General features: G+C 40.5%; 1 protein-coding gene across 1 annotated transcript in view; it reads right to left on the bottom strand.

Moving 5' to 3' along the window:
* Positions 1–26,465, bottom strand: part of LOC124394186 (limbic system associated membrane protein) — a 507,895-nt gene extending 481,430 nt beyond the window's left edge. The window contains exon 1 of the mRNA XM_046862315.1: positions 26,177–26,465. Within this exon, the coding sequence (XP_046718271.1) occupies positions 26,177–26,240 (64 nt within the window). The 5' untranslated portion in view covers positions 26,241–26,465. The remainder of the gene's footprint in view (positions 1–26,176) is intronic.
* Positions 26,466–26,757: the final 292 nt, after the last annotated feature.

The raw sequence follows: 26,757 nt of genomic DNA, 5'->3' as shown, positions 1-26,757 counted from the left end.
GTGAGACTACATATGTACAGTAAAAGAACCATAAAAAAGTTCCATATGCAAACTGAGCAAAATCCTACTTCTATCTGACGAAGCTCCTCCACCCCAAGATGGATAACCTGAAATGTAATCAAGCAGCAGGACTGAACCTGAACCGCACACATTAGACTGAGAACTCTTCCTGGAATGGCAGACTGTGTGTTACTGTAAACCAGGCTGAATGATGAACGCTGCAGAACTTTTGCTTCAGCATAAAGAGTCCCACAGGAACCGTATTGAGGGTTCTACTCCGTTTTAGCTCTATTGGGGCTGGATAACAGCCAAGCTGCTATTATTGTTACAGCACTTGTCAGACCTGAAATGGGAAGATTTTATTTAGTAAACACTCTGCTTACTGTCAGGGGAGAGTTTGAACAGTGCAGGTTGTCCAGGGATAAATAGGTCTGGATTGAGAAGAAATGTAGCAATTTGTACAGAGGTCTGAATGTTGCCTGCTGCTTTCCATCAAAAAATAGGAAAGAGGGTTTTTTTTTTTTTGTCTTAATTCCTGCCTTGTTTTTCTAACACACACACACACCATCATAAAAAGCTTTTTTTTCAGGTAGAAAATATAGATGTTGAGTTTTGCTACGTAACCAAGCAAACGGGATAGTATAGTAATTACCTTCGATGACGTTGAACGTCCGAGAAACGACGTAGCTGCTGGAACATAAACGAGAAATGAAACTATCTACGCTTTACTGTTTTATTTGAATGTCAGTAAAACAAATTACTAAAACTGGAGCCTTCTTCCATAGATCATAAACCTTATGTAAAACGCCCACCACGCAAGTCTCTGTGAATGAACATGGTCCATTAATGCACAGGGTAAAGATTTTGCCAAAACACTGTGGTGACTACGCTCAGTATTTTTACACCCAACTTTATAAGGCAGTGAATCAGTGGGTATGAAATGGCACCAAACAGCCGAGTGGTCTGAAATAAAACACGGTGTCTCATGTTGTATTACAAACCATTAAAGTAATTTCCTTAATGCCTTTAAGTTCAGAAACCATCCACCTCGGAATATATATATAGATATATTTATATATTTTCCATAATTCCCCTTCTGGCTTTTCTTTTATCTAATAGAACACAGGAATGGCTCTATAAATCTCAGTAAAGCAGCAGACTCCAGCCCAAATGGGAATAAGTTCATATTTATCAGCAGCTACAGGAGCTGAAATCACATCAGTCTGATAAGAAACGCAGGCGCATTTTTAACATCTAACGTCCCCAAAGCAATACGTTTGGTACAGCGAGCATAACTAATGACAGTTCGGTACGATTGATCGTCTCGCTCGCGCAATTCGTCTCGAACGTGTGCTGAACAAAGAACTTCGAGTGTAGTGCATCACGTCACGCACACGCTCAGGGTCCTGCAAAGCACTTCAGACCCGATTAACGGCCGCATACATCACCAACACGCGCTCTGGAAACGTATCAGTTTATTCCAAACCGCAGGCAGAAATCCGCACCTTTAATTTAATTAAACGGCCGGGATTTCAAACAGGATTTCTTTATAGAGAAAAATGAGTGTGTACATTGTGTTCATTTATCTCTTTTTTATTTGTACTGAATGTTCACGCCTTTGTTAGTTTTTAGGTTTTTTTAGTTTAATATCGAAACCAGAAAAAGCGGCTTTTTGCTGTTTCCGAGAACCAAAACGGAGAAAATGACTTATTCATTTTCTTTATTTGTTCAGTCACACAGAGTGCAGTCATTAAAATCTCCCAGTACCAAATACAAAAAAATGCACTTAAGTGCCCAATATTTCCAATCTGAAGTCTAATCTGACATCCAATCCAATGTTTTTTTTTTTGTTTTTGTTTTGTTAGGAATAAATGACCAGTCTAGAACCATCTTTTGTGCAAATGACATCTAATACAATATGAACTAGAACAACAAATTCAGTGCGAACATGGTGTGAGGTGGCGTAGGGCAGGATGGAGTGGGGCAGGTCAGGGCGGGGTAGGGTAGGGTAGGGTGGGGTGGGGTTGGGCAGGGTGGGTTGGGGCAGGGTAGGGTCGGAGATCACATCGAATCACTGCTGATTAGTTTCCTAATGGAGGAAGTCCGGAATCACAGACTACAGACTCCAGATCTAAGAATCTAAAATCCAGCATCCGACATCACAGTGAAGTCCCTTTTTAAATTCATGAAAAAAAAAGTGACGTAAAAATGTCATGAAAAATTCAAACAGCCTCCTGGGAAAAATTCATCTGAGCTTTAGAAAATCCATTGGAGGAGATATTCAAAGTGAAATGTGGAAGATTTTGAGGCATTTGAATGTAAATGGAAGGTGACAGACTCAACAGTGGAGGAATAAATGACAAGCTCTTTGTGCTTCTGCCTGCATTAAAACTCTGTTTTGACAGTTAAAGGAAAGAAGCGAAAAGCTCATATCCACCTTTACTCAATCCATATTTATAAAACTCTATCTCTCGCTCTCCATCTCTTTCTTTCACTTTTAGGTGATGAAGGAGGTGAAATTTTCTCAGTTACAGATTGGACTGATCCCCCAAATCCCACTGCTTCTTTCACCAAAATATAACATTTCATAATTACAAACAGAACATTCTTCAAGTCTGATAATGAGTAAGTATCTGGCGTCTGCCCCCTGGGGGATTTAAAGTGGGATTAATATAAATTGAAAAATCCAGAACAATAACCACGAGGCAGATTTGTAATTGAGAGCGGAATCAACTTTCTGAAGAGATATTTATTTATTTTTTGTTGCTTTAACTACATTTTTATTGTCATGTAAAATAATTGTAATAAAACCACAAAACATTCAAATGATGCCCACTAGGACCCTTTGCTCAAAGCCTATAACTGATACTTCTCCAAAAACCCCGCTGATGAACCACTGAAGAACCTGTGTAATACCCTGGAGTGTGTGCTGTACAATTATCATCTCTTTATTATCTAGAACCTGTCAGGAAATATGAAGGTTCTTCATTGGTTTAAAAGCATGTTCTGATATGGAAACACTGTATTATTAAGCTAAAGGGGCTTTAGCTTCGGAAACCCCTCAACCCCTTCACTTGTTTTTAAAGAAATAGAATCTCAGCAGAAACTGGAATGTGTTTCTATTAAAGCCTTTTCCTTCCTCTGTGTCCTTAAACTGCTAGGTTCCGTGTTATTATTTGTTGAAGAAAGGAAGCGGTTGTAGAGCTTCACTGTCGCTGTGCCACACACACACACACACACACACACACACACACACACACACACACTGACACAGCCACACTATACCCACTGCCTCCTTTTCAGCAAAACTAATCCCCATGGAGAGAAATTACAATGTATTTCTCAGACATTAAGCCATGAATGGATTCACTGGGGCAGACCAGAGGGTGCGAAACACTCGTTCTCACGCCCACTGACCACACAAACCTCCAGTATGTCAAATCCATCGGAAAAAAAGAAATTCAATTTCAGTCAGGAAATCGCACTGGAGTTTCGTCCTCTAACAACTCACCTACAGGCCTTTGCTCGGTGGATATTATAAGCAAAATTTAGGCACATATCAAATATACCGTCGTCCTTTCGGAGTCTTTTATGGTGAATCTGGAGGATCTGGATCCAGAAGAGTTTTTTGCGAGGTTCTGAAATGAAATTCTCTGAAAAATATCACCAGCGTGCTCGAATAGAAACAAACCATGGCTTGATTATTATTAGATCTCTACTTAGAGAAGGCCATCCACCTAATGACCAACAGATGCCATCATGATGCTTCCACCACCATGTTTCTCTGGGTATTTTGCTTTGATTAGTGTATATGTACTATCTTCTTTGGCCATTCCATGTACACCACTGATATACTTTTTATGATCTTCAGGTCTGGCATGATGGCCAGTCGAGATATGAATCAATCTATCCTTCTGTATTCTTCTTCATATTATTAATGTTGAAAGTCCATGATGCTTTACTGACTTCATGGTATGTTTGTTGCAAATACCAAACGAAAAATTAAATCATCTGCAACAAAATGGAGATCAGATCCAAACTAATCCAATTTAAGAAGTTTAACAAGTGATCTCCGAAAACAGAACCCAAAGTCTTTATCACAGAAAAACAGCAAGGATTAGTCCTGTTAGCACATTCGTTCCAGATTCTGACCCTTGACCCAACCAGTTTCATCTCAATACATGAGAGAACATTCAAGCAAAGCTCCTATTGGACCAGAAGTGAAATCTCCTCTGCTGCTGCTGCTTGTGCATGGCATTTATCCTGGCATGATGACAGAAGCTCTTTGGCCAGGCTTTTGAAGTCTCTCAATGGTCCTCACTTGTCCTCTGGCTCATGGTGCCACGTCGTCTTCCAGAGCAGGATGAGATGTGCCAGCGAACCTTGTCTCTCAAAAAGCAGACTAATTAGGGCTACACTTACTTTTCACATCTCCACACTTCATCTACTCTCCAAAAAAAATGGACTGCATACAGTGATACTGTTAATCACATTATATTGTTTCAGGGTGAAATCAGTTTGCGGAGGGAGACCATGGTGCGGTTGGAGAGACTTCCTCAGCATTAAAGACCTAAAATACACGATGAACAACCCGAGCAGAAGCTCTACAAACGTAATAATAAATAATACAGTATGGAGTGTTGATATCTAAAATGGAAAAACAGACAAAACCTAGAAAACATGGAACAGAACTGAAGGACTGCATGATGAAATCTTCAAGACTTTAATGGCTGTGCTGTGTTTCAGGATCTGCTCAAAGACTTAACACAGAATAGGTGAACATCATAGGGTAAAACAATGACAGGACTAGAAGACTGCAACAAAAAATAAAGGCACAAGGCCAGACAGACAATAAAAAAAAAGAATCCAATCAAAGTATAATATAATCACAAGGTGGTAGCAAAAGGTTTCGAGACTAATGGTGTAACTGGTGCTATTCTGATCACGTGGGTTACTACGTCTGCTCTTTCGCCAGGCTAGAACAAAGAACAACGTGAAATTCTGCGTGAAAACTGGGCAAATCTTCCACAACGATGCAACGAGTCGTTCGATGTGTTTTGAGTGCAAGAGCAGGAAAACATCACTAGAAGACAACGAGACCCCTGAAAATGTCGAAACTATTCAGCCACTCGTGCATGATGATGTTCGGAGAACAATCCACCTGATCTCACTTCCACACCCTCATTTCTCTTGACACTGTTGTGGAGATCCAGCACAAATAGCAGAAGGTGGTTTACACGTTTCGAAAAGAAGACTTCCAGGAGACGTTCCAGAAGGTTTTTTTTTAAGGTGATGGTGTGGAAATGTAGATAAATAAAGTACGTTCTTGTAAACAGAGCGAGTCTCCATAATGTTTGATCCCACATATAAGTACAATAGCACAATGTGGTTGGAAACCACGGCTCCACGTCGGCGATCACTCGCTACCTTTTGATCAGCAGCCTAGAAAAACACGTGACTGATCCCATAAGCCAAAAAAGATGACCTGAATATTTATGCATGATAAAGCTAAAGCTAAACCGAAACTCTTTCCTCCTCTCAAGCATCTCAAACATCTCGGGAATCAACGACCCATTTACAAAGTTTCAACGAGCTCCAAGAAACCTGAAATGATCTGATCTACGTCAATCCACCAGCCTGAGTGCGGCTCGATTCTAACACATTTATCTCCGTATTTATTTGTAAAAAGGCTTCAGGATCAGGGTTTGATCGAAAGTGACTGACTGGAGTAAATCAGATTTTTGCTTGATGGAACACTTTTTTTTACAACCTCAAGATGGTCCAATTTGCGTTGGCAAGATGAAAATAAAGTTTCAGCCAAAGTCAACTTGGTAAATCGGCGCTGAGGGAAACTCGATAGCGTCACACCTATCAAATCATCTCCCCGTGCCTGAGTCGAGGTGTTGATTCATTTTCTGACAGTAGCGCAGCTGCAAATCACAGGTTTGTGTTAATGCAAATGTGTTCCAATGCGATTTGATTATGTAGCTGTCAAACGCATCTTCAGACTCTTCCCTACGAGCTTCACCACGTCCTGGACAAAGATTTGTTGAAGAAATAGACATCAAACGTCTGCCGGGTTTCAGATCATGTCCTTCGAGCTAACGATGTATCTGCTCAAACACAAATCCACCTCCAGGAAGAGGACATGCTTTTCTACTTTTTTATCTATTTGCCTTTCTCTACTTGTCAGAGAGGTGGTCATGATCCCTCAGCTTCATCCTCTCTTGTCATGGTAACAGCAGGGTAGTGATTTCATGCAGAGACACCAGAATAAATGCAGAATAAATACAGGATGATGTGCAGACCCGATGGTCATGTTAGCGCAAGGTTTACAATTGCCACCAAAACCTCTCGGGGCTGTGAGGAATCTCAGTACAAAACACTGATTTTCTTACAGATTAAGGTGTTAGTGAGGCTCAGAAAAAATAATTGGCTTAAAATTCGCATCAGGAGGAAAAATTCAAGGGATAAAATGACAAACTTAATAAACTATCGCTTACTTTCTTTATTCAAATTCATCTAAGGTTCCATTATTGATCTGCAGATTACTATTAAAAATCAATGGGACCACTAATGGTACTCCAGTTCCCACCTCATGAAGATTTCGGACCTTCAAAAAGAAGCCGAAGACCCTGTGACAATCCCGAGCCATCTAGAGAAGTACCACTTGGATTTCATTCAGATTTCAGACATTGGACTTTAAGAAAAAAAATGACCTCTTAATCAATACTCAAAATAACATTCTACATATGCTGTTTCTCCATCGTTGAACATTTAAAGGCTCTGGCATGGAGAACTTGGTCTTGAACCTATAACAAACTCAGATTTGGAGCTAATTTATGAGTTGCTCTGGAGCTTCTGGTTCCACAACTTCATCTGACTGTAAAAGACCATAGAAAGGGCATTATTATTGCTTTGATGTCTATTGTGAAAAACGCTATAGAATCGATGCATTAAATAAAACTACTGGTTCAGAACACCACATTTTTTTACGCATTAACCCTTCAAGTTGCACTGCAAATTCTAAATGGTTGCTATGGCAACATGTCGATATTTTTAGGACGATAGAATTGTTAGCCAAGACTTCTAGCTATGTCCAGTAGCTACTAAGAAAAAAAGCCTGGATTGTGATTGGTCGGAAAGTGTTCATAAAGTAGCTATGACAGTAGGTTTAAAAAAATGTATACTAGCTCTGGGTGCGGGTGTGACGTCGTGTCATTTTCCGGTAGGAAACTCACGTGTGAGAAGCTCGGTGACTGGGAGTGCACGTGGTCAGAATAGCAGCAGTTGCACAGCTACTGATATACACAGGCTGATGGTTTTTGCCACATTGACTTATGAATGTCGGTGTTCCCTGTGACTGTGTGTGCAGCCTCATGCTGCCATCTGTTGGTGTGCTACAAAACCCATTTGACGTCATCGTATTTGCACCTTCGTTCTAGTATGAAATCATTTCTATCTATGAAAATTTGCGCCACGTTTTTCGAAAATGAATTGCTCGAGTTGACCTGGTGATGTTTTGAAAAGCTGTGTCTATTAAACTATTTCGGGAAGGAGTCTCCAGTGTTAGGAGTATAGTGCAAAGCAGTGTAAAGCTAGAAAGCTTTCGCAAGCTAGCTTAAATTCTCTCCCGCTGGAGCTAGCTTGTGAAGAATGTCAGCTAGCGACTAATAAACAGTTGACTGGATTGTGAAGTTGTCTGGAATCATCAGGTCAGACTCTAGGTAGCGTTTCACGCTGGGTTTTGTTTTTTGTTGGTCTCTGTTCTATTTGCGACCCAATGATTTTGTTAAAACTCTCCCCATTGGAGCTGCATATGTTCTTGTTTAGCTTGTGGCTCCTCCGAAAAATAAAAATAACAGCCCAGTGCTCATCCATAATACATGACTGTGTGTGTGTGTGTGTGTGTGTGTGTGTGTGTGTGTGAGAGAGAGTAGGATGGAGTTGTCCGTCTGCATTAATGTAAAGAAGAATGAATAATATTCACAGTAACGCAATCTTACTCGTGAAAAATTTACTGTTTTGTTTTGTTTTTTCAACAAAGTACTAGACTCATGAGCCATCTTGGAGAAATCCAAAATATAAGGGAAACACTAGAATTTCTAGTATAAAAAAAAAACAAAAACAGGTTCTTCAAGGGTTCTTCATGGGTTCGCCGGATTTTGAAGGGTTTGTGTATGTGAGTTTTTGATCACTTTGCTTTTACTCAGAAGAAAATTGAGACCACTTGGCTTTCCGAAAACCCCCGATTGTGATTGCTGTGGTGGAGAACACACCACGTTTGTGTACATCAAAAGCTCCTTCAGATAAGAGCCAGGGGAATATAAATATCCTAAAAGAAAATCTGATGAATGGCATACAGCCTGGAAACGCCTCCAGGATCCACACGCCGCTCAGTTCAGATCTCTACATACTCAGATGCTAATCAGAGAAAGACATTTTGTGTGTGTGTGTGTGTGTGTGTGTGTGTGTGAGGGAGAAAGTGAAGCTTGTTGCTGACAGAGTCGTGTTTGAAGGTCTTGATTGTTTCTAAACAGTAACACGGAGGCTTTCAGTCACATACAGTGACTTATTCATTGCGCTTTCGAGATGTCTGACGCTGTGTGTGTGATAAAGAGAAAGTGAATAACAGCTTGTCATTATTTATTGTTCGAGTGAAACAAAAAGTTACACAAGAGCTACAATTATACGCTAAAACATCGCACAATTCCGCTAGCTAGCTAGCGGGTTTTTTTCAGCATTTTTTGCTTCCGTTTAAAAAATATTGAGCGCTCTAGCTTAGACCTACCAATGATCGTAGAGACGTGATGTCTCCTTCCTGGTGTCTCCATCCTCAGCATTCTCCTACTGATATAACCCATGTCCCTCCTCTGCACATGTCCAAACCATCCCAATCTCACCTCCCTCACCTTGTCTCCAAAACGTCCTACATGCGCTGTCCCTCTAATAAACTCATTTCTAATCCTGTCCATCGTCCTCACTTCCAACGAACATCTCAACATCTTCAGCTCTGCTACCTCCAGCTCCATCTCCTGTCTTTTACTCAATGCCACTGTCTCTAATCCATACAACATCTCAGGTCTCACCACAGTCCTATAAACTTTCCCTTTCACTCTCACAGATACTCTTCTATCACAAATCACTCCTGCTATCACTCTTCTCCACCCACTCCACCCTGCCTGCACTCTTTTCTTCACTTCTCAAACACACTCTCCATTACTTTGCACTGTTGACCCCAGGTACCTGAACTCCTCCACCTTCTTCACCTCTTCTCCCTGCAACCGCACTCCTCCACTGCCCTCCCTCTCATTTACACTGACATTCCTACTGACTTTCATTCCCCTTCTCTGCGGCGTGTACCTCCACCTCTCCAGGATCTTCTCCACCTGCTCCCTACTCTCACCACAAATCAAAAATTAAAGAACTTCAGATGTCTGAAAACGTATTACTGAAAACTGCAGTAAATCTGTGCTGTGGAGCATCACTGAGTGTCCATTTCAATTTGAGAATCCACTGTAGTGATGTTTTCTTGTTTACACTTTTTTTCCCTCCATCGTGGCAGAATCTCATATTTCAGAAGATCCTCTACTGGAAGCTCTTAAGCCAGTTTAGCGTCGCTTCACTGCACTAATCGATTATCGCGCCTGCTTAGCTTTTAACTCGACTCCCGGGCGCACTATACACACGATTAATGATAAATGCGTACAAAATCTGAGAGGATCATCTGACCTCTCATTTACAACATGCTGTGGATCTTCTTATCTGCACAGATCCGGTAAAACGGTGAGATACAGACCCGCTGGAAGAGCGGATCTGGCCTAGCGTAGCAGCCCGCCGGCTATAAATAGATCAACAAATATTAACTTTTCTTATCTGCTGGAGGAGCACAGCATCAGATAATACAGTAACTGACCAAGCATCAGGAATAAGTGTTGGAGGAGATCACCTGAGAAGATCGTCAAAAAGAAAAACAGTACATACAGGAACCAACATGTCCAAAGTAGAAGAATGTCATTTCTACCAAATCAGCTTCTGCGATGAAGTGTAGTTCAGTATAAACACTGTAGGCAATGTGAAAAAATGCTGTGAAGTAAAAATGCTTTCAAAAATCTTTTTATTAAATTTTTTTTATTCATTTACAAAAAAAACCCCAAAAAATTACTGAACAAAAGAAAAAATCCAAATCTTATATTTGGTGTCACCACCTTTTGCCTGCAAAACAACATTAACAACACAGTTTTTGAAGGAACTCTGGTAAGTTGTTAAAAAAAAATCTGGAACCACAACTAACCACAGATTATTTATGGATAGAGGCTCCTCAAATCTTCTACATGTAATCCCAGACAGACTCAATAACTCCCATTCTATGGGAGCCAGAACTCCTACTTCCAGGACTCCATGTTCTTCTCTATGCTGAAGATAGTTCTTAATGGCATTGGCTGTGTGTTTGGCATTGTAAATTTGGAGCCAATCAGATGACTTCTTAATGGTACTGCATGATGGGGAGATATCTACCGGTATTTCTCAGCATGCAGGAAACCGTAAATTCTGACCACATATCCAACTCCATTTGCAGAAATGCTACTCCAAACCTGCAGGAAACCTCCACCATGCTTCACTGATGCATGTAGACATTTATTATTGTGCCGCTTTCCAGACCTTCAGAAAACAATCAGCCTCCTGCTACAGAGTTGAGAACTTTTGGCCAGATATCTCCAGACACTAAATGGGTGTACCTGGGTCCCACTGGTTTCCTCCAGTACTTTGCTGATGGCACTGCTGAAGATCATCTGGTGTTGAAGAGAAGTAAGCAGGATGTGGCCGTTTCTTTGTGTATCTTCAAAATAGCTCGAAGACACAATCTTGAAACCCCAGTCTGCTTTTGACCAAATGACTTTTGACCAACTTAAAGAAACCTTCTTAGTCATGTGTAGCATCTCAACCAAATATTTACTTATTTCCAGCTTCTGTTGAACTTTAAATCCTTTTATAACAGGTTATAGTGAAGACCCAATGTCACACTCGTCTATTTTTAGCTTTAATGATGTTAAATGAATGTTAAACGCACACCGTTTTCGTCGCTTAATCACTAAAGAGCAGCAGCAAATGCTGTGATCTTTGATTTTGTGCATTAAGGGAACATTAAGCTTTTACAAATTCTTCTGCCGTTTCTCTGTTTTCCGAAAGGAAGAACACCATTATTTTTTTTTTTCAATCCGGTAAACAGAAATAGTGATGTTTGTTGAAACAGGGGGCAGGAGGGTTGATGCAACTGCAAGGTTTATTTGGGGAAAAGCAACAGAAATCCAAACAAGCAAAGCTGACAGGACCGAGCAGGTAAAACACAGAGCGCTGAGTGACAGCCGGAGAGAAAAGAAAGAAAAAGCCAGGAAGTGAGTCACCAGCTATAGCATGAGAGCGTAATTAGTTCTTTTGGTTCATTTGGTCCGGTTTGAGTTCACATTGTGTTCACAGGAATCATACACAATGCTAAACATGGAGCTGGTGATAAATAAATGAACAGAGTTACGCCAGGGTTTGGAGGCTTGAAATTAACTTCTCATTAAATCACATGACCTTGTGTTTCTCCTGAACCTCCTTCAAGTGAGTCGATTAGGTCGTATCGCTTTCTCACTGAAGTTCATTTGAAAAAGGGCCAGGACCTTCTCGCTTAACTTAAAATGTAGCCACACCCACATAACTCAATAAAAGAGCTGAAAACTAAAAAAGAGTGAAGGGTGAAAGAAGTTCTCTTAAGTGTGGCATATCTAAAATCTTCCATCTTTAAGATCAGCCATTGCAGCAGGTCAGGTACTAGAGACATGGTCTAACTCCTCCTTTTTATAGGGTGCTATTACTTTTGCAGTCGAATGAATTGAGTTTATAAGTTCAATTCAAGTCATTGATTGTTTGTGGCATAAGCAAGAGACTGAATGGATGGATGGATGGATGGATGGATGGATGGATGGATGGATGATTGGGTGGATGGATGGATGATTGGTTGGATTAATGGATGGATGGATGGATGATTGGTTGGATTAATGGATGGATGGATGGATGATTGGGTGGATTAATGGATGGATGGACGGATAGGTGGATTTATGATTGGAACATTGAATGGATTATTAGATGTATGGATGTATGGATGCATGATTGGATGGAGAAAAAGAAGAAAACAAAACAACTAAAAACAGCAAAAAAGTGCTAAAGAAAGACTGACAGGCTGAAAGAAAGCAATAAAAAAAAAGAAATGAAAGAACACGAATCGAGACTTTTTTGACTAAAACTGCGATACATTCACAGCCTAGGAATTCTTTTTTTCTGTTTCTTGTCCCAGGGATTTTACCGCCAGTTGCTGTAATCTGGAGAACACCGAGGGAGTTGAAAACTGGGGGCTGAAAAGATGGAGCCCGGCTTCCAATTTGACCTCCTGACCTTGTTTGTTTCAGTACTATATCGCCTTCTATGATATTTACTTTCTATTATCCCGTAGCAAAGCGTTCCTGCTGGAAGGTTTCGGCTCGTAATTCTCTGAACTCGGGCGTCCAGCACGGCTCCTTGTTGTCGTTTCCTTTTAAGAATCTGTTTAAATGCTGCAGACGGAGTAAACAGAGGAATTGGAGTGACCCTCATTCTGGTCTCACATTTTGAAGTGTCAGGACGGCTCTGGGAAATCACTTCTGCGCATAATGTGTTCACACAAAACGCACTCCTCTTGAGAGAGTGTCACAAAATGCTATTACGATTCACATCGCTGCTCCAATCAGGGTAAAAAGTAAGAGAGAGAGAGAAAGAGAGAGAGAGAGAGAGGGGGTGACCCGAGCCTCGCTCGAACTCATCTGGAATTGACATGAATATGTAAATCACGGCTGAGAAAATGAAATGCAAATAGACTGGCACAACAGACAAGTGTGTCTGATGGGGAGGGTTGGAATTTTGTTTTTCGATGCGATTTGTGATTCCCGCTCACTGTCTGGAATGTTAAACGCGAACAGCACCTCAGAAGTTTGTAACCGTTTACTGACGTCTACAGCCAGAAGAAGCACCAGACGAGCTTTTGACCGTAGTTTCAACTGCAACATGAAGGATGGGTTTCTATAGGATTCAAATAGCTTATCGTTTCTACAGCAACAGCTCATTTACGGGGAACTGCAGGATGGACGATAGCTTTCACATCTAACACAGAGCCAGTGTTTTTCTTTTATCAGACCCGGCTCTCAGGATCACTCCTGAGCACCGAAAGTACCAAAATCCAAAAGGTAGAAGGTGTGAAAATGATGGAAATGGAATGCAGACCTGATCAGTGGAGCGCTAGGTGTGTTTGTCTTTGACTTTATTAACACTTATTTAACCAGAAAAAAGTTCTAATTACAATTAAATTCCCCACAATGGCTACGTTTTAAATGCTCTAAATTTGGATTTGATTACAGATTGTAATTTCCCACCTGTAATTTCTGATCTTTCTGCTCTGATTCTGCTTTTTTGTCAATCGTAAAACAATCAAAATAAAGAATTTCATTTACGGCAATGTGGCAGATGCTCTTATGGAGTGTGACTAATAATTATATCGTTTATGAAACTGATCGATGAGTGTTAAGGGCACAAACAATCGTGTTGAAGAATTCAAGGAGCATCGGAAAACCGTTTTTTAAAAGCACAAACTGTCACGTTTCTCCCAGTGTAATTAATGCGAGATCAGAAAACTCAACAGCGAGGTTATTAAACACGTGCACCCTGACTGAGTGATTTATTTACAGTTAATCACCTTTTTATCCGAGGAAGTGTAGAAGAAAAGCTGAGGCAGAGCCGTTCTGACTGAGCTGACAGCTAGACGAGCGATAACAGAGCGAGAACACTAATCTGGGACTCGGAGGCTGAATCAAAAGGACCTGCGGTGATGCACTTTATCAACAAAAGTATTAGGACACCTGACTTTTCCAGCCAGATGTGTTTTTTCCCAAACTGTTCCCACACATTTGTACAGGACGTCTTCGGATGCTGTATGAAATTTTCCCTTCACTTGAACTCAGAGACCAAAACCTGTTCCAGCATGACATTGCTCCTGTGCACAAAGCCAGCTTCATAAAGATCTGCTCTACATGGGATAGAGTGGAAGATCTCCTGCTGTAGAGCTTTCCAGGCCTCTCCACCCAACCTCCATGAGTACCTGACTTTACTAACACTCTTGTGGTTTAAGTAATCTCCATTAATTTTCAAAAAAAACCCTAGAACATCTTCCCAGAAGCATAAAGTATATTAGAACAAAAAAGTACAGTTTTTATTGCTACACCCAAGTTCAAGTTTCCTGCAGAGAGAACCAGTGCATTAGCTTACATCATCTGTACAGGATACATAAAATCCTCTAAGAAATATTATAGTTCAAACAGCAGCTGGCATTTGAGCTCTTAAAAAAGGAAAAAAAAAGAAAAGAAGAAATTGAAAAGTACACTCTGAACGCAATGCCTTCTGGGTACATTTTGCTCTCGCTTCTGATATCTCCAGCCATGTTGACTTATCCCTCGAGTGTCCAAGAGCTTGTACAACAAATATCACTTGAGCTAATAAAGTATAAAAGCAGGCCTTAAAATGGTGATGGGAGGATTCCCTACAAGAGAGAGAGAGAGAGAGAGAGAGAGAGAGAGAGAAACGACGAGGGCAAGTCAGCGAGGGAGTGTTAAAAGCAGTATTGGAACACAGCCCGATATCACTGTAGGACAACTCCATAGAGAGTTGAACTTGAGCAGTCAGCATTATTCATATGTGACCTTCTCAAGCAGTGCAAGTGTTTTACACACACACACACACACACACACACACACACACACACACACACACACACACACACAGGTCTTCACGTCTTTACTTAGCACAGAAAAAAATCACATCCAGAAAAAATGTTTTTGCTAATGCAATTTGCATTAGTTGTGTGCAATGTCATATTTACACTTCAATGAGAATCTGTTTATCCGCCTGTGAAAAACTTCTTACTTCCATAAAAACGCCTAGATCCATCCCATCCCATAACATCACCATCGTATCCCTTCACTCTCCTGGTGTCTCCATCACCCCTTAGTCACCTGCAGCTTAGCAGCTTGTTAGCTCTCGCTCCAAACGCCTGTTGCAAGCCGAGATAATGAATGCATGCAAATGTGAACGCAGTCGTGTAGTAATTTTAATAAGCCGTGTCGTCTTCTCGCTCGCCTGACGCTGTTGCATCACGTTCTCTCCTAACACCTACGTACAGTGCTGAAGGTGCACGAACATGAGATACGGCTGATGGAGGTAAAGATACAACTTTCTCCACGGTTGCATCACGCAGTGCCACGGTATGAACTCGTTACGGGGAAAAGTTATGAAACTGCTTATTATTAAGTAGAAACTGCAGACAAACAACAGAGCAAAAATTCTATTCCATATATACATTTTAAACACTGACCGACATTGGTCATGGAAACATTTACAGTTTGTGGACATCTGAAAATATGATCTTTTGATATAACAAAAGATTGCTGAACCAAGCATACAGGGGATCTCCAGAACTCCATCCTCTAGATCGCATTCTCTTCAACTGTAAACCTTCAGCTGGGGGTGGTTCCACCTCAACAGCCTGAAGATCCATAAAGTTACTGTGAAACTCATGAGGATGGATTAATACTAACAGTCTGCTGGTTCAGGACCACAGTTTGCATGAACAGCTCTGCAGTTCAGCACCTACCACTGAACAGCTCAACAATGATGAAACTTCAGTGTTGAGGATGAGGTTCTCTTTGTCTCAAGCCCAAGCACGTTGGCCAATCCCAAGTTGCCATTGTTGGGCCCTTGTGCAAGACCCCCAACCCTTTCTGCTCCAGGGGCACTGTAGTTTCCTAATACACTGGAAACAAATATTTTTGGTGAAATGTACATGTGGAAAAATAAATCTTCTTCTTTGTTAGCGGCCTCCACAGAGAATCATCCATCTCCATATCACCCCGTCGTCTAACATCTGCCTCTTTCAAACCTACCACCTGCATGTCTTCCTCACCACATCCTTAGCCTTCTACTCCCTACCAAGCTACTCCCCTGTCTCTCCTCTGCACCTCATCTGCAAAACGTCCTACCTGATAAAACTAGTTTCTAAACATCTGACAAATAAATTCATCTGCAAAATGTTTCACTGAACACCTAAAAAAATGTCTAATATTCAACATGTTTTTGATCGTAGAATCTGTTATTTTAGCACAATATCCATATCCGAGTCTTCTGTAGGTTTCTCTGAAAAGCTCTCTCTTTCCTTCCCTCCGCTCTCAGACGGATTCCCGTAGCCGTCAAAGTTCAAATCCGCCATGTCCTCGTTCGCCGAGTCGCTTTCCAAAGGCATATAAAGGACGATCTTTCCACCCCAAAGAGCACCGCAATTGCCTTGAACCCTGTTCAGCTGGCACGCCGGGTTCCTTCAGCGCACGGGCGTTCACGTTCCTGCAAAAAGGTTCCGGCTGAATCCGAAACTCTGTGCCTCAGAGGAAAATACCGGTCATGCAGCACGAGCAGATTGTTTCGGGATTTCCGCATGCTCCGGTCTGTCATGGTTTAATGAAGGAATATAAAAGCCAGTGAGTTTTAATTGAAATTATTCAAATGATGCTCTCGATCGCCAATAAACAGCATCTGACACGGGTGCAAGGCGTCGGCTGCGTCACATCAGCATTCCGATCCTGAACCAAGTTATCAAAGTGAAATGTACACGTGTGTTAAATTAAACGTCTCCGCTATTGTTGAAAGGCGATAAGACAAATCGTGGCGTTGCATAATTCATTCACGACGGACACGTGACACACACACTCATTCATTCAACTGCTTTTATACAAATAACTCACCAGATGTTCTGTAATCCATTCCAGCTGTGGGATTCACTGTTAAATGATATATGATATTTTTTTACTGTGGAAAAGGTCTGATATCAGATCCGGTCAGCGCTTATAGGACATTTCCTGTCTTTAAAAAAAGAACGAGAAGAATGATGTACAGAAACATTAAAATCTCATGTGTTCACATATTGTATTGATTCTGGTTTTTTTGTTTGTTTTTTGTGATGAGTTAATTTTTCTTGTTTTCTCATTATCTCCTGACATGATGGAATAATTTTCGCAACATCTGGTGATAATGAAACTTTGTTTTCCCGAAATTACGGCGTAATTAATATGTTTGTTAACATGTTCCTCTCGAGGTGATACATTTCTCACTGCGACACAAAGGATATCTATAAGAACCCAGATAGATAAACAGATTCACTGTATGGACAAAAGTATTTGGACACTTTCCAGTTATATGTGGCTCTTCGCTAATCTGTTAGCATGACAATGGTCCTGTGAACAAATCCAGCTCCATGAAAATATGTGTTACATGGGCTGGAAGATCTCCTTCTATGGAGCTATGAACACCTTTGTGATGAATTTGCTGACAGGCCTCCTCACCTCACCTACATCACTACCTGAATTTACTAACACCCTTGTGGTTGAATGAAATCTCACAAATTCTGGTGGAACATCTTCCCAGAAGAGCGGAGGTTGTAATAACAGCAAATGGGAACTAAATGTGCAATGGTTTGCTTAAGAAGCACATAATCTTATGGTCAGGTTTCCACAAATGGATAGATGGATGGATGAATGGATGAATGGATGGGCATTAGACAGACAGACAGACAGACAGACAGACAGACAGACAGACAGACAGACAGACAGACAGACAGACAGACAGATAGATAGATGGAGTACATTGTCCTAAAATATCCACTGGATAGAGATCACGTAGCTAATTTACTTGAGGAAATCGAGCAACCGAAGTAAATAATTCAATAAAACAAAAGCGTGTAGCCACAGGGAGCCTCTCAGACCATTAGGCTGTAAAGAATTCTGCTAAAAGGAATATCTGAAGGCTTTCTCCTGGTGGCTGATGGGTTTCTATATGCACCACCGTGTTCATCTAATCACATTAAATCAAATAAAAAGAGCAGCAGGGAAATCGGACACTGCAGTATTTAACCTCGGTACGGAAGCGAACCGTTCCATCGGACGTCAAAAACATCGTCCTCCTCCACTGTAAGGAGATCGTTTTAATTCACGACAAGCGTCACAAAGACATGAAGAAATCCTCAATTGCTGCTGCTTTCAAAGCTGTTTTTACACAGAGTTTTATTCTGGAGAATATTATTAAATATACAGATCACAATGAAACCAGGTCTGGATAAAGATTGGGAAATTGATCTATTTATTTATGCACCACAATATAAATATTACCTCCAAATATCAAAGCAAAAGATTCTGGACACCAGAGCATAAAATTTCATAAAGATTCCATCCCACATAAGATCCACTCTTCTGGGAAGATGTTCCACTAGATGTTTGCGGTGTGCTTCTGGAGATTTGTGAGATGTCCGGAAGTGATATTGATGAGGTGAGGAGACCAGTCAGCATTCAAATTCATCCTAAAGGTGTTCAATGGGGTTTGAGCTCTATAGCAGGAGATCTTCCACTCCATCACATGTAAAGTGTGAAGATGGTTTGTGCACAGAGGCATGAACAGGTTTGGGTCTCGTAGTGAAGGGAAAATTTCATGCAGCATCCTTTTTGGAAAAGAACCACATCTGGCTGGGAAACTCAGGTGTCCCTCAGGTGTTATTGTCTATGAAGTCTTAGTCATTTAGAAGTTTTGGTTCTAAACCGCAGTAAAACCATTATTAAGAGGATTGTATATATTTTGAATGAAGAAAAGAGTTGACTCGTAAATCAGTCACACAGCAGTGACTCAGCTGCCTATGAGATGTGAACTGCTTCCAATGAATCCAGGGTTGCCAGATTGATTTTTTTTTTCTGTTCAAATCTGTCCAATTAATTACCCACCATCCCAAACTATAACATGGCCAATTATACCCACCCGCCTGAGGCCTCGTTGTTTTTTTTCCAGGATGTGATTAATGGTAGCTAAAAATATTGTTATTGTGCTGGAGATTTGACAGTCTGATAACTCTAAAAAGCGCACACAGCACCTGGCGAATACACAAAACACACAAAACACATTTACACAAACATGGCGCGCAGGATCGTCGTGAAACGAATGTCGCAAAACATTTTCCTATTCGAGCAACAAAGCAGTAATTAGCTTACAGCAGCTCCAGTGTGTGTGTGTGTGTGTGTGTGTGTGTGTGTGTGTGTTTGTTTGTGAAATGATAGAGAGGTTCGATTAAACTGATGAATTTACTGCTAATGTGAGTGGTGTTTGCTGGCAGCGGCGTAAATAGCAGCGTTGTGGTCCATGTCCATTTCCACAGAGCTGATCTTTTGTCTATTTATTAAACATCGTTCATTAGCTGGATTGAAGCAAATGAAAGACTGAATACTTTTCTGAACAAAAGCGCCGAGCCGAGCTGGTGTGTAACGAGCACAACCATTTACTTCACATATAAACCAGTTTTTAGCCACAATTATGCAAATTTTATCGATTAAATCCTCCTTTCCTGCTTTGACATACTTCAATGAATCAATTAGTTTAAGCCATGAAGCCATGTGTGCATGTTCTAATTATTAGTGTTTTAGTAAACATCTCAGTTTGCTAAAACTATGAGATTGCATGAGCTTTGATAAAAAACTGATTCTATTTTAAATGATTTCAGGCTGTAAAAAGATGTGACGCTACCACCCCCATGCTTCACAAACTGATTAGGTGCTTTTTGTACATCCCATTCCACATTTAGTCCCCATTTAGTGCTGTTATAACACCCTTCTTATGCACTTACATGAAGATGTTCCACTAGATTTTATGGAGGTTTGTAAGATTTCATTCATTCATTGACTTTCCAGCCTCATGTGGTTCTTCCCCAAACTTATGCACTTATTGTCAGGTATCCACAAACGTTTGGTCAAATAATTTATCTTATACATTACTGTGGGATAAATAATGTGTGGCGTTAGCATGGCATTAGCATTTGTAGCTTTAATGCAAGTCAATGATTTATCCGCTCACAGTTTGAGGTCATGATAAATCTGTCGAAACAGATTTACCTTTTAGATGTTTTTTTTCTCCCCCCAAACTCCAAACAGAAGTGAGTGATTTTTTTTTTTTTACTTATTTATTTATTTATTTTTAGCTAAATGAGTCTGCAGATGGAGGGAGCAATTTGCCTAAGTGCAGTAAAGAATAAATCTCTCGTTCACAAGAACACAGAGAGGGTAAAAACAACATTAACTCTCAACATCCATTCTGCTGTAGCTCAAAAGCGATTTGATGAACTGCTCGTAAAAGAGGGGTGGGGTGGGGGGTTCGGCTCAGTGATTTATTATAACGCACAGGAGATCATGCGATTGAGGAAGTCGTGCACGTATTTGTTTTTATTTTTCTACTTTTCAGTTCTTCAGCACAATCCATTTTATTTGCATGTTTTTTTTTTTTATAAATGGTCAAAAATAAAATACAGATTATGTGGAAAAAAATTTTTTTGGAAAATGTTTTTATTTTGACATTTTTTTCACATGATTCATTTACAAATTTTCTTTAATTTATTACTTTTGTTATATTTATAAATATTCATGTGTGCATTTAATTGTATCATTTTCATATGATTTTTTTTTTACATTTTATTTATAAAAAATTTTCTTATACTTGTAAATTTCCATCTGCAATTTTATGGGAATAATGTGATAAATTTCACCTCATTTCACTTCTAATCCTATTTTATGTACTTATTCAAATTTTCCTGTAGTTGCAGTGGCTAAACCATTTCAGTCAAAGGCTAAACGCCAGACATTTGTAATTCGGAAGTGAAATGATTGTGGGTGGAACTTGTTTCTGCTGTATCTCCTCCAGCTTTATCGATCATTCCCTCTTCGATGTTGCTGCTCCTGTTCTCCAGTTTTCTCCCTGCTGGTACTTGCAGAAATGACAGTGATGACAGCAAGTCTATTGGGATTGAGAGCCGAGAAAGATTCTGACAGCTTGCTCTGTATAGAGGTCAGAAACAGGACATGGGGACACATGCATGGACACACACACAAACAAGGACACACACACACAGGGACTTGAAAGGTTCATGGTCATGTTTGTCAAACAGTCAGCTGGAGTGTGACGGTGCAGGAGGGCAAATGAGAGGCGATGGAATCGTAGAGGCGCTGAATCACTGTGATTTGCCACCTGGACATCACAGATCTGTACTGAGCTCATTTACATATCAGAGATTAAACTAGTGAAGAAACAGAATAAATAATCAGATTAGTAGAAATTGTGTCAGTTCCAATGAAAGAGGCGTGGCTTCTTTCTAGAGACCAAACCTATATACAGGTATTGATATAAATAGGCCACACCTCCTTCTCTGAATCTGATAAACAGAGGCCACACCTCCTTCACTGGAACTGAACAAGAGGCCACACCTCATTTGCTGGAACTAAACAAGAGGCCACACCTCCTTCACTGGAACTGAACAGAGGCCCCACATCCTTGACTGGAACTGACACAGAGGCCACACCTCCTTCACTGGAACTAAACAAGTGTCCACACCTCCTTCACTGGAACTGAACAAGAAGCCACACCTCCTTCACTGGAACTGACACAGAGGCCACACCTCCCTGACTAAAGCTGTCATATGCAAGATGGCTACATCGATTCAGCCACTGAAGCCTGCCAAACTTTCCCAGACCATGCTGTATTGTACTGAAAATTTGGAGAGCTGTAAATATTGATTGCAAAGTGTTTACCAAGTGCTTCAAAAAAGAGTTTGATTGACAGCTTACATAACATATAAAATACAAATGTGTTTACATTCTAATGCACTTTTTTTTTTTTCATCACTTAACTACTGTTCATCAGTCTGATCTAAAGAGGATTGTATATAGCAGTCTGTTTCAGCTGCTGTAAAGGAAACTGCATTACCTTGTCCAATTCTGTCTAAGGCTAGCATTACATCGGATTACCTTAACCTGTCTGATCTAAAGTGAACCGTATTGGCCAGTCTGATTTGTTCACAATTTATAGCTAACTCTATAGCCTAATCTAATCTCGGTCTAAATTAGACTGTATTAATCTATTTTTTACAGTAACAAAAAAAAAAAATAACTGGTCTGATCTAGCCATACCTAGTCTCAGAATAAACAAAATTGTAATTATCTAGTCTGATCTAGTCTCAGTATAAAGGGGAGTGTATATCTGGTCTGATCTAAAGAGAATCAGCATCATCATTTTTAGACTAAAGGAGTCCATAATAACTGGTCTGATCGAGTATAAAGAGAAGTGTATTATCCAGTCTGATCTAGTCTCAGTATAAAGAGAAGTGTATTATCCAGTCTGATCTAGTCTCAGTATAAGAGAAGTGTATTATCCAGTCTGATCTAGTCTCAGTATTAAGAGAAGTGTATTATCCAGTCTGATCTAGTCTCAGCATAAAAAGAAGTGTATTATCCAGTCTGATCCGAAGAGAACTGTAAACCGTCAGAATGTCTGTCATTCATAATCAGAACTGCTACGTATAAACTCTTAGCATCTATTTGAGTCTGATCTCCCACCCACCTCACTTTGTAGTTTGTCAGCTCTCTCTTTGCAGCTTTGCTTTCACACATTATGGTGGCACCACAGGAAACCCACTGCAGCGAGAGCCAAGGACATGGGGACACACATACATAAACACAAACACAAATACTCTCTGGTATTAGCGGGAAGACAGAAATGGCTCAAGTGTTTAGGAAGCACATGGTGGCCTACTTCCATTTTATGCAGCACGATTGGATTCTCACCACCAGCAGCTCATAGACAATCCTGGATAAAGCACGGACAAGCACATCTTTATGTTTCAGTCAACAGAGATGGACATCTGTAGTCTGTAACGACTTTCAGATGCTGGAGGAAAGAAAAGAAGTACTGCACTGGGAAGATCTCTAGAAAACACAGAACATGGAACTCCACAGGGAGCTACATAAACAATCTCTCTGATTTGAAAGCTGTGGCAGTAAATGCACTGAAGAAGCCATATAATGGCTCGGCTTCCCCAAAGGAACTCTGGGACTGTCAGGAATTCAGTTGCAAATGTGCTGTATGCTAATCAGCTACTTCATTTTAAGGATAATTAAACTTTGTCTGCAGAAGAATCTTTTTTTGCTGCACTTAGCATTACCCTGTGGATTTTCCCACTTGGCAGTACTTGATATTCCGCATTCCTGAACAAAGATAAAAACATTGCTATGGAAGCTCTTATTGACCGACCATAACTGAGCCAAGAAACGTTCCTTATAGGTTCTATTCCTGCCTACGGCTGGAAAGGGGGTGGACAATGTCCGGTAAATTGGACGGAAACTTTCCGAAAACGTACCATGGGAATTTTTGGAAATATTCCAAGTTGGAAACTTATTTAAGGGGATCAATTAGAATTTTTGGGGGAAATTTATATAAACTGTATGATATACAAACATACAGTAAATATATGTGTTTCCATGGAGACAGTGTGTGTGTGTTTCAAGTCAAACATGCATGTCATCTCTTGTGCTCTTACATGTCCACTATTCCAAAACATACTCTTTCTGTCTTCATAGGTTTTCCAATCAAACACATCACACGAGGTACGAACATGCAAAGTGATGGATGTAAAGAAGGAAATGTATAAGGATAAGGAACTTCTAACTCCTAACCAAGTTCTGGTCCAGAAGCCATCTTGACAATCCCTCAGACTTTAAAGGAGGTGGTCCAACAAGCTTGACTTGAGCTAATAAAGTATCAAAGTCATCGAAGATGATGACAGGGATTTTCCTGAAAGTGGAAAAGCTGAAGCTAGTCTTGGTGTTCTTTAGATATTTCGTCTCTTTCTCTTTCTGCCTTGCACCCTCTCTCTCTCCATCTCTCCCTCTCTCCCTCCCTCCTTCTCATTCTCTCTTAAATCTCACGCCTGGCTTGATAGTGATGAATTGAGCCTGCGGAGCTACTTAACAGGCTCGGTGGCAGCCAGGCTTCTCTGTAGAGAAATGAATAGTGGACATATATAACACAATCTTGCCCTGCCTCAGCCAATTCATTTAACAAATGAGCATTGTGTAGTAATGTAATCTGTAGGGAGATGTATAATTAGCAGAGCAGAAAAGAGAATAGAGAGCGAGCGATAGAACAGCATCATGTGGAATAGACTCAGGCCATGATAAGAAATTAATACCTGAAATTGACTGAATTCAATCGGTTGATTGATTGATTGATTAAGTGATTGATTGATTGATATTAGAGTGGCTCCATCAACAATGTCTTGATCAACGTTTAAAATGTGTAAGAACTTCACAATAGAGAGGCTAAAGACGTGCTAAGTGATCTACGATGAACATTTTTTTGATATGCAAAGGCACTACGAGTGAACCTTATCAGCAGAAGAGGAGAAAGGACGCTGATCATGCAGACCACCGAGAGCTGAAATAGGAAACCCAAGGTTTGAGTGTGTGTGTGCTAGTTTTTCTTTTTTTTTCATCCTGACACTACAGTGCAAGAGAGACCCCTACTAGCAATTGCCGAAACTGCACATAAACTCTGACCATATAGAGGAGCAGGAGAGGACGGAAAGAAGACAGACCCCAGATAACTCCGTAATTTTCTCCAGATTTTTGGTATTGTCTTATTTGTCATTTGTTAAATCCTGTCTTACGTAAACCCAAAATGAGGTGGTGGTGATTCTACAATCAAAAAAAAAAAAAAAAAGAAATAATGACTGCAGGCTACGATCAAGCGGATAAACAGGAATCAACCAAAACCTGATAATGTCATTAAAACCCTTAATGAAATGCGGTAAATGTTACAATGATGGTAGAATTAACACAGAAGGCCTTCAGAACCTAAACAATGCTTTGAATTCTGGTTGTGGTTTGAAAAATCTTTTGTTGACACTAAAAATGGAGCCCGGATCTGATCTGAACTTCTAATTAGGGCTTTAATGGCCGAAAAGCCTCGACATTGGGATTAGTGTCAGTTCGCTCATTAGCGCTTAAAACTCGGAGAAACAGAACCCTTCCGTGTTTCAGTGTTAATAATTGAAGGCTTGAAGATTGCATAACAAAGCACATGTAATATAACACTGCTTAACAATGCTAATACTCTTTTTAAAAGTTAACGATCGCCATCAGGGGTTATGATGAAACCCTGTGCTAACACAGTTTCTTGGTCTTCTGCATTACAATGCCCAAGCAGTGCACTAGGTAGGAATGTGGAATGAGATTGAACCACTCTCAGTGGAGTAATGCTGTTCCAGTAAAAGTGAATCAAAAGTTGACAGCTTAAATTCCAAATCCCCAAACACAAACAACTCATATCACGAACAGAAAGTTGTACATTTATCCACATAAGTAAATGGAAATCATATGGAATTGCAGTTCTGGCTGTCTGGAACCTTTTCAACCAGCTCAGCGTAGAAAACCTGGCATTTCAACTCCAGCCAGATGTTTCAGACGAAGAACGCCAGAGATTCTAAACAAGCTGTCATGCGAAATCCATTACTGGCAAACTTCCAGCAATGCTTCTTTCAAAATTCATCCAAACCACAGTGTGAGTTCTGACCTGGACCAGTCCACTCAGATTTACTTCTGAAGCCAGCACACACACTCACACACACACACACACACACACACACACATGATGCTCGGACCTTTTAAAATTCATTTAAGGACTGCAGGTTCCCCTGGTAGAGATTATGAGATCCATGAGCATCCTCATGTTCGAGGGTGAAAGCTCAAGTATTCTGCAGTGTTCACAGAAGTTGTCACACATGTTGCAGTAAACCTGCAGACTTGAAGAAGAAGAGGTAGGGGCTTCAGAAATGGTTTGCAGCATGTGGCCTGACTTGGGCAGTCCATCTGTCTGTATCTCTGCCACCTCCTCCACCTTCACCATCTCCACCTCCTTCACTGCCACCACCTCCCACACAATATATTTGGGTATTCCATCATTTAATTAGGCAATATGAAGATACATGGGATCTACTAATTAATTAATCACCTCGGATTGTTATTGTTATTATTATTATTTTTATTATTATTTTTATTATTATTATTTTTCAACCTGCGCCAATGTTTTTTTTTCTCATCCCGATTTTCTCTACTCAACTCTTCTCCCCGAACAGGAGTTGACACACTCTTTCTTTCTTTCTCTCTCTCTCTCACACACGATCAAACCATCCCGCTTTTCTTCCTACCTTGAAATGCCAGGAGCGCGAAAAACGCCGGGATCCAAACTGCGGGTATCCAAATGCAACTCATCTCTGTACCGAACCGCAACCGAACGGAACCGAGTTAAAGGTTCTCCGAAAATGCGCCCAAATCTCTGCCCGATTTCCGCTCTTCCTCGCGTCGTCCTCCTCTTCTCTTCTCTTCTCTCTCTCTTTTCTCTCCTCTGTTCTCTCTCTCCTCTGTTCTCCCCGGTCTCTGACTGCGCTGCGCTGCGCTGTGCCCGACGCGGAGAAGAAAAAGTGCAAATGCGCTTCGGGATATGGGAGGGAGGAGGAGGATGAAGGGGGGAGGATGATGATGATGCGCGCTGCCGATGCTCGTGCACGGATGCGGTGATGGCTAGTACTCGATAATGATGATGATGATTATGTTTACGCGCAAACCGCAAATCCCGACATAGACGCCAAATAGATAATAATAATAATAATAATAATAATAATAATAATAATAATAATAATAATAATCCTTTTAATAAACATAATAATATCAAAGTGAGAAAATAAAAATCCAAAAAAGTAATAAACAATTTTTTTGTCTCTTAATAACA

This window comes from Silurus meridionalis, chromosome 12, assembly GCF_014805685.1.
Source record: "Silurus meridionalis isolate SWU-2019-XX chromosome 12, ASM1480568v1, whole genome shotgun sequence".
Lineage (NCBI taxonomy): Eukaryota > Metazoa > Chordata > Actinopteri > Siluriformes > Siluridae > Silurus > Silurus meridionalis.
The sequence above is the reverse complement of the archived record's forward strand: the minus strand, read 5'-3'. Positions and strand labels throughout refer to the sequence as shown.